This window comes from Berghia stephanieae, chromosome 5 (assembly GCF_034508935.2).
Source record: "Berghia stephanieae isolate SIO BIC M18660-M18661 chromosome 5, UCSD_Bste_1.3, whole genome shotgun sequence".
Classification (NCBI taxonomy): domain Eukaryota; kingdom Metazoa; phylum Mollusca; class Gastropoda; order Nudibranchia; family Aeolidiidae; genus Berghia; species Berghia stephanieae.
The window spans coordinates 20352569-20367755 of record NC_088364.1 but is presented as its reverse complement, the minus strand read 5'-3'; the positions used below and the strand labels follow the sequence as shown (position 1 = coordinate 20367755).

At 35.7% G+C, this 15187-nt stretch overlaps 1 protein-coding gene across 1 annotated transcript; it reads right to left on the bottom strand.

Annotated features, from left to right (window-relative positions):
- Positions 1-240: 240 nt before the first annotated feature.
- On the bottom strand, positions 241-9728 carry LOC144972567 (tectonin beta-propeller repeat-containing protein 1-like). Its single transcript, XM_078913920.1, has 7 exons — positions 9657-9728; positions 7542-7716; positions 6140-6281; positions 5513-5611; positions 3176-3282; positions 1925-2044; positions 241-867 (listed from the first exon to the last, which is right to left on the bottom strand). Exons 1-7 carry the CDS (start codon positions 9680-9682, stop codon positions 817-819), a joined length of 720 nt encoding a protein of 239 aa, XP_078770046.1. The 5' UTR covers positions 9683-9728; the 3' UTR covers positions 241-816.
- Between the last annotated feature and the right edge of the window lie 5459 nt (positions 9729-15187).

Below are 15187 nucleotides of genomic sequence, written 5' to 3'. Positions count from 1 at the left end.
GCAGGTCGGATACACACATATATTATACACATTTTGTAGTAGGAAAATGTAATGCACCGATGTTAATTTGATAAAAAAAATAATATCAATTAGCATAATATCACACTGCAGTCAAGTTTCAAAAAGTTCAATAATCTTCATCATAATGACAGTGTTAATATATAATATATCTTATATATATAAATACATATATATATATATATATATATATATATATATATTATATAAATATTCTATATTCTAATACAATGAAAATCCAATTGTATTTTTCTTCCCAGTGTGAACCGAATGACCAAGTCAGTCTAGGTGAGTGTCACTGTTCAGGTTGCAAAGCCAAAAGAAAAATGTTGCTCTGCAGCTTTTAGATATCTTCATTGTTCTAACTAAAAGAAATAAAAGAGAAATGGTTAACGCTAAATAAAATCTATGGTACTATTTCAGTACGTAAGTCAAACTGTACATAGACCAATTCTTACATCTTGTTTGAAAATCATTGAAATTTTAAAATAAATGATTCCAAGACATTTTTATGATTGTTTGAATGACTTGACTCTATGATGATGATGATAATGATGATGATGATGATGATGATGATGACAAAGAGGATGAAGATAATGATTATGACTACGACCGTGAAGTTGATGATGATCATGATGGTGATGGCAATGATAATGAAGATGATGATACTGACCAATGTCATAATAATGATGAATGATATAGTATTGTATTTGTAGCTGATCAAGACGGGTTTGATTTTCTAATATATGCATTCAGCTACTGTCATGTTGGTTCATTAAGTAGTTACAATCTCTCAGGTCACAATTCACCTTCTCCAGTTCCCCTGATAGAGACATAAGACCAAGCCTCCTGTAAAACATAAAAATTAAAATATGTACATTTATATACCATAGATACTTTTTCACGTTTTTGTCATGCTCAATGATCTTTTCATTTACTTCCCCCTGTAAATCATATGGGACCAAATATTCATCTCATGCAACAATAACAACAACAACAACAACAATAACAACCACAATAATAATAACAACAACAACAACAACAACAACAACAATAATAATAATAATATATAATAATAATAATAATAATAATAATAATAATAATAATAATAATAATAATAATAATAATAATATTAATAATAATGATGATGATGATGATGATAATAATAATAATAATCAATCAATCAATAATACTAATATAATCTTTATTGTCCATGAAAGCAATTTTTCATTTGGTTACAACAGAGAATAGTCTCACATACACACAGTACACATACATATACACACACACACACACAGTGACACAAAGACTTAACATGTATGCAACTACGCGTGCATTAGAATATATGTTAATTTATCTATTTCTGATGTACAAACCCATCAAGAAATAAGAGGATATTAAGAGCCTATTTAAATTTTGTGGAAAATACTGAGTATAATTACAATCATAATCACCAGAATGACAATGGTAATTGTGATGATTATATGATGATGATGATGATAATGATTATGAAATGAGCACAAAATAGGGAAGCAAAGTTATGACGTCACATCTACTTTTCTGGTTCCTAAATCTTTGGAAGTGTGTATGTAACCATTCCTTCGTAGGATAAATAATGAAAAGGTTACATATTGAATCATTAGGGGGCATAACTATTTTAGTGGCAAGATGTATTGGCAGATTCTAAGAATTATGGGATGTAAAAGAGCGAGCATATATTTAGACTAGAAAATAAGATGCCATCACTGTGAAACAAGAAGATCATTTACACAAGGTATGTATTCAGTCCTCCTGACACTTCCAATGAGATAGGAACCAGTTTTTTTACGTTCACACTTTTCTTTCCTATTCTCACATCCCCATAATAATCATGTACCTAAACAAGGAAATGATAAAAGGTACAAACCCCAATGACTTTTTCCCATTTTGTGCCACCTGGCTTATCATCTGTGATTCCAATGCGACGATATATGCAGCCAGATGCCTCACTTGAGTTATTGAATCTGTTAGTTGTTATGATCCAAACCTGTTATTGAAATAATATGGCATAATTGATATCAACAGAAACAAAAGTATGTAGAGCTAAATGTTACGTATGGTCCACATTCCTGTATGCCTTGAAACATGGACCATAACGAAGGAGATAGAAAGAAATATTGATGCCTTTGAGATGTGGGTGTACTGCAGAATTCTGAGAGTAACATGGACCAGAAAGAGTTCAAAAAATTCTGGTTCCTAATGATGCAGGCCAAAGGTCCAGAAAACTGTTGGCAGAAGTTAAACTGAGAAAACTGAACTATTATGGACACATTCTGAGACACAACACCATCCAAAAATCTGCGCTAGAGGGAAAAGTAGCTGGAAGAAAGGCACGAGGCAAACCAAGGAAGTCCTAGATAGGAATTATGGAGGCAACAACTGGCAAAAAGATAATCAACTGATCGGTAATGGCCCTTGAGCATGAAGAATGGCGTTCCATGACATTCAACCTCTGTAGGGAGACAGAACTTGGGTAAGGTAAGTTGATAATCTATTTGATCCATTCGAAGTGCACATATTAGCAGGACTGAAAATTGATGCAATTATGAGCTTGTGTTAGCATTGTTGTAATTGAGAACATGTTGTGTTGAGTTTCAATAACAACAGTGTAACCATAATAAATTAGGTAGTATCAAGACTTGTAAAAAAAAGTACATATTAGCACCATCTCGCATCATGTAGGGACAAACAGACCATAAACAGTGAATATTAATTCTAAATTTGTAAATTGAGTTTAATTACATTGGGGATAACGAATGCATTTTCATAAGCTGTTAGAAAAGCAAATATTCATTGATAAAAATTAGACAATTTGACTTTAAATCCGATGTATTTTCAGTAATTTATTTGACAAACTTTTGATCAGATTATGGCATGTGGTCAAATAGAATTAAATTCAGTATGGATTCATGGGAGATTTGGACAGTTTTCTGGCAATATCTGTGATGGTCTGGGTTTCCTGATATTGCACTATTTTAGGATTGGAAGTAAGTGTTATAAGACCTATATCTGTATATAAGGACTGTACCTGTATACAATGACTTGATCTCTGTATAAGACAAGACTGTGTAAAAGTGTTGCAGAATCAGAGTTTAAATAAATGATAATTATTACAAACCTGATCTTTAGGTCCTACGCTCACTCTTTTGACTCTAGCAGCCACCAATTCCCAGTCAGTCCCTTCAGGAAATGTCCTAGTGATGTTTTTACGACGCCATAGATTATCTAGGATGCCAAAATTAATGATGAATGAATATGAACGTTTCTATGTATATTAAATGACAGTTAGTGATATATATATATATATATATATATATATATATATATATATATATATATATATATATATATATATATATATATATATATAAACATATCTGTTGGTGTTTTAAAATATTACTAAAAATATAATTATAAGTAGAACGATAGATAGTCATTTTCATTCAGTACTAAAAATTCACAAAATGTTTGACATAAATAAGAAAACAATATCCAAAACCGAAGGTTTGACACCAAATGAGTCGCAAGAATATCTTCTCAAAGTGTGAAAAATGTGTTGACAACTATGCCCATACTTTTTTCATCATCTTGAAAAATTATTCCCACTTTCCTTTTGGTGAAACCTCTCACTCTCAGTTTATTTATTTTTTTATTTTTAATTTATCCTAGAGAAGTTGATGAAAGCTAGATCAATTTTATTACTCTTCAAAAAATGATGTACTTAAAAACACTTTTAAAAGTACTTACAATAATGTCAATTAAATAAAAACAGAAAAATATGAATATTTGTATGGCTCATTTCCACAGACCATATGAAACCATATTACCATTTCATACAATACCAGTCACCTGTTAGGCGTCCTTTTTGAACTAAAACTCTTACAAACCTGAAGTCAGGAATTCATTCACTCCTGAGTTGAGTGAAAACAAAACACATTTCAGGACCAGCATTTTTCCATGATCACTGTTGTCCATCCAGACACTCATCCCACTAAACACTGCATGACTTTTGCGACAAGACAAGACACCTTATCGCTAAGCAACACAGTGTCAAAACGTTAGGAAAATTCCCTTTCTGCACAGCCTCATATGTATACTTATATATGTTCATGTCAAGACAAGACACCATATCAATCGCTGAGCAACACAGTGTCAAAACTTAATGAAAATTACCTTTCGGCATATTACCTCATATGCATACTTATATATGTTCATGTCTTCTCTTCTATGTGGTCTTGTGGTATGACACTCGCTTTTGGATTGGAAGGTGCATAGTTGAGTCCTTGGAAAAGGCTCTTTACTCAAACTCTCACCAAACTCAGATGTAAGACGAGTACTAGCCATGAACAGCATTGTCTCTGTCAGTAAAAAATTGTAATATCGCCCAACAGGCGTCTTGTGTCTCATTCTACATGTTACATGTTGCTGTTGGACCTTTTCTAAAGCTCTTTAAGCACATTTAATTTGGTGGATGTTGCGTGATATAAAAGCTCAAGTTATTTTTGTTTCAAAAGCTCAAGTTTTTTGTTTTTTTCTTTTTTCTCTCTAATTATTAAAAAAACAAAGTCAAGTGACACAAAGTATTGTAGCAAGATGGGATTAAACGCAAAATATGATCAAAAATCATATTACAAACCCAGAGTGTTTCGAGAAAACTGAGGTACAAGATTTCAAGTTGTTTTTACACAAATATCAACATAATAAAAAAAGAGGCTTGAAACAAAATTGAATAAAAAATTGTCATAAACGTACAGAATGTATCAAAAGGACCATATCCATATCAGGCTAAAGCTCTACTTCTGCTAAATATAAAAGCTATCATCATGGTTACTATTTCACTCAATGCATTACTTTTAATATTTCTGAGCAACAACAACAACAAAACAAAAAGCAAATGACGCCGCTAGATACAGGTGTCCGGTATCCCCTATTGGAAGGAGGAGGGTTTCAACCCCATTGGGTAGAAACCGACTACCACTACAGAAATATAAACCACCACAAAAAAACCCCCAAAAAACAAATAAAATAAAACATAAAAAATTGTGGTAACTACAGAATTGGTAAAAGTTTTGTATTTTTTCCTTCAGTTGCTTTGATCACCTTTATTCAATTCTTATTATATATTTTTAATTGAATGAAAACAGTACAACCTCATTTCTGACTCTCAACTCAAAACGGTATATGTTGACATGGATCAAAACTCCAAAAAGTAATCTAAAAGTTTACATGACAAGATATAAGAAATTAGAATTTGAAAGAAACTATATACCTATAGCTCTTAATAAAACTTATTAACTTAATGCAGTTTGTACTTTTTACTATATTCAAAATTCTCAGCATCTAAGTCACCCTGACATAAATCCATATTGGAACGATGGGTCACATTGTAATAATCACATAACACAATGATAATAATTAAAAAAACAGCGATTCATTTTTTGAAAGAGCATCTCACCCTCTGTATCGACAGCCCAGACAGCAGTGGATCCTGCAGACACTTGTCTCAGAATGCCATTACCAGGGGGAGGTTCAACAACTTGGAGCCAGCATTTACCTAAAAAATAAATAGCATTTCAACATTTGTAGGTTAAACTTCAATATCTGAAAAAGTGTGTATGAGACAGTGCCAGACAAAGCAAGAAAGAAGAATACAAGAATTTTTTTTTTTTAAATCCCCAAATCGGCTTGCCTGTCGAGGAAGGCTGATTTTTTGGGATGTTTTTTTTTCTTTCTTGTATTTGTTTTTAAAAAAAACTGATTAAAGTTGAACATAAAAAACAGAGTCCTTTTGGATGAGCAAGCTTATAAAAGGGTAAACTTATATTGAAAAAAAAATATTTCGCACTCTGAGTGAGCTTATAGCTGGATCGTGCTTGCTGCCGAAGTGATTATAAACAGAGATCACTGTATATGGTTTTAATGATTAATAATAAAAATTAGCAATCATAAAAAGGCATAAAATAAAAACATATAAGGTTCACTTTTCTTGTTAAGCAAACTCCTCTCGTGGATATAGCAAAATCTATTAACTATAAATATGTTTATGTATTTAAATGACTATAATTACGAAACACAAACTCACCTGCTGGACTGTACTGACTGACCCCTGACCGGTACCAAGTAGAGCCATCCCCAGCAATACCCCATACTCTCCATCCACCTCCTACGGAAATGGAAACAAAAGGCTTGTCCAGGTATGTCGGAATATGAATCCAACTTTGGCCCTGCGTGGAAAGAGGAAAAAAAGATATATATAACAGGAATATTCAATCATTGTCATTTGCATGACCCAACCTGCCTTTGTGAATTTGCGGTATGACATTCTGCATCTGACTTGCATGTCCCTAGATCGAGTCCCACTGTGGCAGTGTAAAGTTGAGTCCTTGAAAAAGGATCTTTACTAATATCTTCTCACCATACTCAGATGTAAATGAGTGTTTGGCAGTTGCAGTGGTGTTTGATTAAAAAAAAAAAAAAAAAATTGCTAAAGCACCTTACAGGCATCATGTCTAGTTATACATGTTAAATGTTGCTGATGACTTGGGACTATTTGTGAAGTGTTTTAAGCACATTTAGTGGATAACGCAAAATATAAAAGTTTTTTCTCTTTTTTTTTTCAATGGACTGTCAAGAACTTATGAGCCTTTAATTGAATTGTTTTGTAAGTCAGTATGTGACAGTCAAGCTTATAAAAAAAATTGGTTTTCACAAGTAAAAGATAACAAAGGCTTGGGTAAATTGGTCTTAGAGGTCTGTAGGTGTTTGCACCACCCCATAAAAACAAAGATGGTACATAACAGTAAAACAGATTTAGAATTCATCAGTGACTGCAAAACTTGTCATAGTCGCATTATAGAAAACAAAACAAAGGCAACTTGTTCAAGTAAACAACAGAAATATAATTGTCAAGCAGGAGACCACCCAGAGTGTCACACGAATGCCAACGACGGCTAAAAGGAACCCTCAGATGCATTCAAGCCCACATCCACATGACACAATCACACAGGCATGATGAAAAGGAAAAAAATTTCAACATCTTCGTTTAGTTTTTATCTTAAAATATGTGCACCTCTTCTCCTAATGTATGGATCCAAGACAGAGTCTGGGCAAAACCAAGGTGTCTATTAAAGGTTTTGTTGTTGGCTGAAGAAGAGGTTTGAGTTCAAAACATTCTGCGTTTGGTATTTTGTTCTTTTTTGAAGTTGTTATATTAATTTTTGTTTATTAAATTTCACGACAGTATTATTATACAGGCTGAACCAAATACTGAAATTGAAATCTGAATTAAAGTGAAAATTATGAAGTTGAAACAAATTAGTTGAGGCGAATACCCACAACATTAACAACAACAACAACAACAAAAAACAACCAAATTCTAATTCTGAGCATTTTAGCTTTCAATGTCAATCTGATTAACCCAAACATAATATCAGATGGAGGCAGGTGGAGGGGGCAGGAGGGAGGGGTAGTCATTCAAACTTTACCAGAGGATTGTCCTTGGTTACACCACAGCGGCACAGAACATCCCCATTGGTCCCAACAGCCCAAAGTACAATGGCGGCACTGCTGGAGGTCACTGGGTCCACTTGGATGGAGATGTCATGGAGGCTTAGAGAACCCGCTGACATCCACGGACCCTGAGTGTTCAGGCGACAGGTTCTGGGACATAAAATAAGTGAGTAAAAAAAACAAAAAAAAAACAACAAAAAACAGAGAGAGAGAGAGAGAGAGAGAGAGAGAGAGAGAGAGAGAGAGAGAGAGAGAGAGAGAGAGAGAGAGAGAGAGATAGATAGAGAGAAAACAGCAGCTGTGTACAAATTAAAGAAATCAGTGATTTGACAGTGTTAAGGTAAATAAACATTCATATAATTATAGTTTATGAAATTGCTTTTTGATCCATTTTTATCTCATCTACCACCTACTCCTCATTAACTATTAATTGACTTTATGCATTTAGGTAAAATACTCACAACATGTAGTCCGATTGATACAATTTAGTGAGAAGTAATTTCAAAAATGGCTGTCCAAAAACAATAACAAAATGCTGTATGACGTCAATTTCATTCCTTCTATAGGGACCCGTTGTCTCAAGCGGTATTATGTCAAGATGAACTATGAGGTGGATTTTATAGCCACAAACGTGACTCACCATCTCAAAACGGTTTTATGTCAGGGTGAATAATGCCGTGAATTTAGAATTACAGTTAGAAGAAATAGGAACATTGGGTTTTTAATAATTTAAGAAATGAAATTGTACTTGTTCTTTGTCCACGAAGAATGTATGAGTCTTTCATCTCTTTGTATTTATTAAACGAGTTATTTTTATAGTGCCCAATAACACAACGAGCTTGCGAGTATGTGTTATTGCACGATAAAAATATAACGCATTTAATAAATACAAAGATATGAAAGAATATGTTTATTCCACCCCTCCATGTAAGATTATTAGGTATTTCGTAACCAAATTGTATGGTATTAGTAATTCTATTCACCATAATTTGAATCTTTCTCCATGTGCTTGAATGACAATTTGACCCAAAAAAGAAATACATTGGATTGGTATTCATGCGCACCAAAAGATTATTTATAATTGCCAATCAAATGTCTTTTACACCTTATTTAACACCAAAAAAATGTGCGAAAATATTCTGCAAACATTGAATAAGATTTTTATTCAACGCGTTCAAAGCATTATTTAACGATTACGTATTTAATAAGAAATGATAGGGTTTTCCAATGGAATAATAGATATTATTCCATCCCTCTCTTTAAATAGTAACACTTAATGATACCAAGTTTACAATAATAATTTGTGACGTCAAATTATCAAACGTTGAATTTCACTAAAATTAGATTTTTGAAAAAAGGAGTATCATTTAAATATTTTTGAAAATGTCTTTTACTCAAAGATGAAGAAATCAAAATGGATTGAGGGGTAGAATAATAGATTTCTTGCACTCTTGCATTTTGGAAATCGAAGTTCGTTTCCAATGCGCAATCGTGCAGCGGTTGGGAAAAAGTCCAGAACTCCAAAAAGCAAGAGTGTAAGAAATCGTATATTAACCCCCAGTATCACATCTGTCACTAAAAAACCAATTTCCAGCACCCGGGCCCTCCAGACTTAATACTGCTTTGAGAGGGTGGGTTACAAAAATGAAACTTAGGCTTAACTGTTAATAATCCTTAAGAAGGAGACTGTAAACAATTTTACTTGAGCTTTTGTATAGTGAAAAAGTCACTAAATGTGCTAAAAAGCGCTTTACAAGTAAAAGCTCAAGTAAACAATTTTTTCAATTACAATAGGCTAGAACTTCATATTTCTTATAATTTAAATTCTAAATTCACGTCTAGGGACAAGTCTATCCCGACATAATTTTGATTTGAGAGAATGGGTCACAGATATGGTATTTTCTGGGGACAAGTCTATCCCGACTTAATTCCAATTTGAGACAATGGGTCACAGTTATGGTATTTTCTTGAGAGCAAAAGTCTGTAATGAATATTTAACTATTTTAGTACTGTCCATTAGGTTGACAAATGAATATGGATTGGTTTATAAGCAGAATCAATTTATGAGAAAAAAACCCAACCCAACTCACCTTACCCATCTCCTTCTCCTGTACATATCCTTGACATGCTGGCTAGAATGAAAATCCCTTGTAGAAGAATAGTAAAAAGATTTTTTAAAAAAAGGGGATTAAACACTGAACAGCTTGAAATTGAAATATGTGTGGATTGAATAAAGAGAGTATAAAAACTTGAAGGAGCCAATCAATGTATTTCCACCGTTGATTGAGACTCACATTCTCTTGACATTGAAAAAAACAACAATTGAGGCGCTTTTAATGATTCTTTCATTTTATTTTACGGCACATGCAACACTTTGAAGTCATTTCAGAACCAGAAAATAGGCAATGTAGGCCAGAATATTTATACTCATAAAATTATTAACAGAAGCTACCATGAAAAAAGACAATGAAGAGGAATAGTTCAAACAGAGAACAGAAGTAGTTCCAAGAGCAAATCCATTTTGTTTATTTGTCTGGTCTGAGTGTATTTTAAAGTCAAAGTCAGATCATCTTATGATTGACAATGATTAAATCTGAAAACAAAACTATCATGTCTTGTCGTATTGAAAAATGCATTGAACATAAATGAATTTAAAAGCCTCAATTTACTTTGAGTTTACACCAAACATTTTGGGCTCAAAACACTTCTTCATTTAATAACAAAAACATTTAAAACAGCGATACTTCATAAGGAATCCAGATAAACGGGTATATGAGAAATTAAATGAAATTCTATGTGAAATATTGCTGTTTTATGGTTTTCAGCCCGAAACATTCTATGTTAAGTATTTTGCTCCTTTTCAATCTTTTTTTAAATGCAGTTATATTCTGTTTGTGATGGCCCAAATGTGTCTTAAGACAATGGAAAAGCGAAGTCTGATAATGATAGACAGCTGCATCCTCCAGCCACTGAAATGGACAACACAACTCACAGTTACTATTAGAGATGAAGTGAGTAGGAAAGTGCCAGAAGACAATAGAGAATAAAAGAGAGAATATTGTAACATTTGAAAGCAACCCCTTCTTACCACAACATTGCAATGGACAGAACAGCATAAGATTACGGTATCTGGATCTACAAAAAAACAGCAATAATAGCAACAACAAGAACAAACAAAAACGACAACAACAAAAAATAACAACAACAACAAAAACAACAATAATTCATGATCGAATAGTCAGTTGCTAAGTTTAATAAGGCAGAAAGTACTTCACACGTGACTTATTATAATAAACCCATCATAGAAGCAACAAGCAGTTGAAACTCTTCACATCATGCAACCGAAATCTAGATAAATTCAATTTTGTTTTTCATGGTGCAGTGAATGAAGTAACAACAAGATATGAAGTGAATAGAAAAGTGCCAGAAGACAATAGAGAATAAAAATTTTTTCGCGGCGGTGGTGGGGTTTGAACCTGCGACCTTATTGGTACGACAACTCCGCCTGGCAGGTGAGAGCGTGGCTCTACCGTGTGAGCTATCCACGAACACAAAAATATTCGTTTCAAACTCAAAGTCACCACTAGATCCCTCTCTCACCCACTTCCTGAGACCACCGATTCGTTCGTACACCACCATCGCGAATAATTTTGACCAGCAGTTAAGCTTAATAGCCAATATTCTCAACACAAACATATAACATAGAAACGATTGAGACATTGAGTATGCTCCGGTGTATGGGGTGAATTTTTAATTCAGAAAAGTGAGTGGAGCAGGCACTTATGTTGGTAACAACAAGATATGAAGTGAATAGAAAAGTGCCAGAAGACAATAGAGAATAAAAATTTTTTCGCGGCGGTGGTGGGGTTTGAACCTGCGACCTTATTGGTACGACAACTCCGCCTGGCAGGTGAGAGCGTGGCTCTACCGTGTGAGCTATCCACGAACACAAAAATATTCGTTTCAAACTCAAAGTCACCACTAGATCCCTCTCTCACCCACTTCCTGAGACCACCGATTCGTTCGTACACCACCATCGCGAATAATTTTGACCAGCAGTTAAGCTTAATAGCCAATATTCTCAACACAAACATATAACATAGAAACGATTGAGACATTGAGTATGCTCCGGTGTATGGGGTGAATTTTTAATTCAGAAAAGTGAGTGGAGCAGGCACTTATGTTGGTAACAACAAGATATGAAGTGAATAGAAAAGTGCCAGAAGACAATAGAGAATAAAAATTTTTTCGCGGCGGTGGTGGGGTTTGAACCTGCGACCTTATTGGTACGACAACTCCGCCTGGCAGGTGAGAGCGTGGCTCTACCGTGTGAGCTATCCACGAACACAAAAATATTCGTTTCAAACTCAAAGTCACCACTAGATCCCTCTCTCACCCACTTCCTGAGACCACCGATTCGTTCGTACACCACCATCGCGAATAATTTTGACCAGCAGTTAAGCTTAATAGCCAATATTCTCAACACAAACATATAACATAGAAACGATTGAGACATTGAGTATGCTCCGGTGTATGGGGTGAATTTTTAATTCGGAAAAGTGAGTGGAGCAGGCACTTATGTTGGTAACAACAAGATATGAAGTGAATAGAAAAGTGCCAGAAGACAATAGAGAATAAAAATTTTTCGCGGCGGTGGTGGGGTTTGAACCTGCGACCTTATTGGTACGACAACTCCGCCTGGCAGGTGAGAGCGTGGCTCTACCGTGTGAGCTATCCACGAACACAAAAATATTCGTTTCAAACTCAAAGTCACCACTAGATCCCTCTCTCACCCACTTCCTGAGACCACCGATTCGTTCGTACACCACCATCGCGAATAATTTTGACCAGCAGTTAAGCTTAATAGCCAATATTCTCAACACAAACATATAACATAGAAACGATTGAGACATTGAGTATGCTCCGGTGTATGGGGTGAATTTTTAATTCAGAAAAGTGAGTGGAGCAGGCACTTATGTTGGTAACAACAGATATGAAGTGAATAGAAAAGTGCCAGAAGACAATAGAGAAAAAAATTTTTTCGCGGCGGTGGTGGGGTTTGAACCTGCGACCTTATGGTACGACAACTCCGCCTGGCAGGTGAGAGCGTGGCTCTACCGTGTGAGCTATCCACGAACACAAAATATTCGTTTCAAACTCAAAGTCACCACTAGATCCCTCTCTCACCCACTTCCTGAGACCACCGATTCGTTCGTACACCACCATCGCGAATAATTTTGACCAGCAGTTAGCTTAATAGCCAATATTCTCAACACAAACATATAACATAGAAACGATTGAGACATTGAGTATGCTCCGGTGTATGGGGTGAATTTTTAATTCAGAAAAGTGAGTGGAGCAGGCACTTATGTTGGTAACAACAAGATATGAAGTGAATAGAAAAGTGCCAGAAGACAATAGAGAATAAAATTTTTTCGCGGCGGTGGTGGGTTTGAACCTGCGACCTTATTGGTACGACAACTCCGCCTGGCAGGTGAGAGCGTGGCTCTACCGTGTGAGCTATCCACGAACACAAAAATATTCGTTTCAAACTCAAAGTCACCACTAGATCCCTCTCTCACCCACTTCCTGAGACCACCGATTCGTTCGTACACCACCATCGCGAATAATTTTGACCAGCGTTAAGCTTAATAGCCAATATCTCAACACAAACATATAACATAGAAACGATTGAGAATTGAGTTATGCTCGGTGTATGGGGTGAATTTTTAATTCAGAAAAGTGAGTGGAGCAGGCACTTATGTTGGTAACAACGAGATATGAAGTGAATAGAAAGTGCCAGAAGACAATAGAGAATAAAAATTTTTTCGCGGCGGTGGTGGGGTTTGAACCTGCGACCTTATTGGTACGACAACTCCGCCTGGCAGGTGAGAGCGTGGCTCTACCGTGTGAGCTATCCACGACACAAAAATATTCGTTTCAAACTCAAAGTCACCACTAGATCCCTCTCTCACCCACTTCCTGAGACCACCGATTCGTTCGTACACCACCATCGCGAATAATTTTGACCAGCAGTTAAGCTTAATAGCCAATATTCTCAACACAAACATATAACATAGAAACGATTGAGACATTGAGTATGCTCCGGTGTATGGGTGAATTTTTAATTCAGAAAAGTGAGTGGAGCAGGCACTTATGTTGGTAACAACAAGATATGAAGTGAATAGAAAAGTGCCAGAAGACAATAGAGAATAAAAATTTTTTTCGCGGCGGTGGTGGGGTTTGAACCTGCGACCTTATTGGTACGACAACTCCGCCTGGCAGGTGAGAGCGTGGCTCTACCGTGTGAGCTATCCACGAACACAAAAATATTCGTTTCAAACTCAAAGTCACCACTAGATCCCTCTCTCACCCACTTCCTGAGACCACCGATTCGTTCGTACACCACCATCGCGAATAATTTTGACCAGCAGTTAAGCTTAATAGCCAATATTCTCAACACAAACATATAACATAGAAACGATTGAGACATTGAGTATGCTCCGGTGTATGGGGTGAATTTTTAATTCAGAAAAGTGAGTGGAGCAGGCACTTATGTTGGTAACAACAAGATATGAAGTGAATAGAAAGTGCCAGAAGACAATAGAGAATAAAAATTTTTTCGCGGCGGTGGTGGGGTTTGAACCTGCGACCTTATTGGTACGACAACTCCGCCTGGCAGGTGAGAGCGTGGCTCTACCGTGTGAGCTATCCACGAACACAAAAATATTCGTTTCAAACTCAAAGTCACCACTAGATCCCTCTCTCACCCACTTCCTGAGACCACCGATTCGTTCGTACACCACCATCGCGAATAATTTTGACCAGCAGTTAAGCTTAATAGCCAATATTCTCAACACAAACATATAACATAGAAACGATTGAGACATTGAGTATGCTCCGGTGTATGGGGTGAATTTTTAATTCAGAAAAGTGAGTGGAGCAGGCACTTATGTTGGTAACAACAAGATATGAAGTGAATAGAAAAGTGCCAGAAGACAATAGAGAATAAAAATTTTTTTTCGCGGCGGTGGTGGGGTTTGAACCTGCGACCTTATTGGTACGACAACTCCGCCTGGCAGGTGAGAGCGTGGCTCTACCGTGTGAGCTATCCAAAAAATTTCGTTTATTACTCATACCTAGATCTTCTGACCACTTTCCTGACACCATTCGTTCGTTACCACATCAATAATTGCTGACCACTCATTTAACTGAATACCAAATTCTCACCCATAAACTCGAGATACGCAATGTAAACGTTTATGCTATGTATGTGTGTGAAATTTTTAATTAGCAGAAAAGTGAGTGAGCAGGCACTTATGTTGGGAACAACAGATGAGTGAATAGAAAAGGTGCAGAAGACTAATAGAGAATAAAAATTTATTTGACGCGGTTGGTTGTGTTTGATACCTCACTTTGGTACGACAAACCTCCGCCTGGCAGGTGAGAGGTTGGTCCATATACCAGTTGACATACACCCACGAACAAAAATTATCTCGTTTCTACAACTTCAAAGTCACCAACTAGATCCCTCCTCTCACCACTTTCCTGAGACCAAACGATTCGTCCATACACCACCATCGCGATAATTTTGTCCAGCAGTTAAGTTAAATAGCAAATT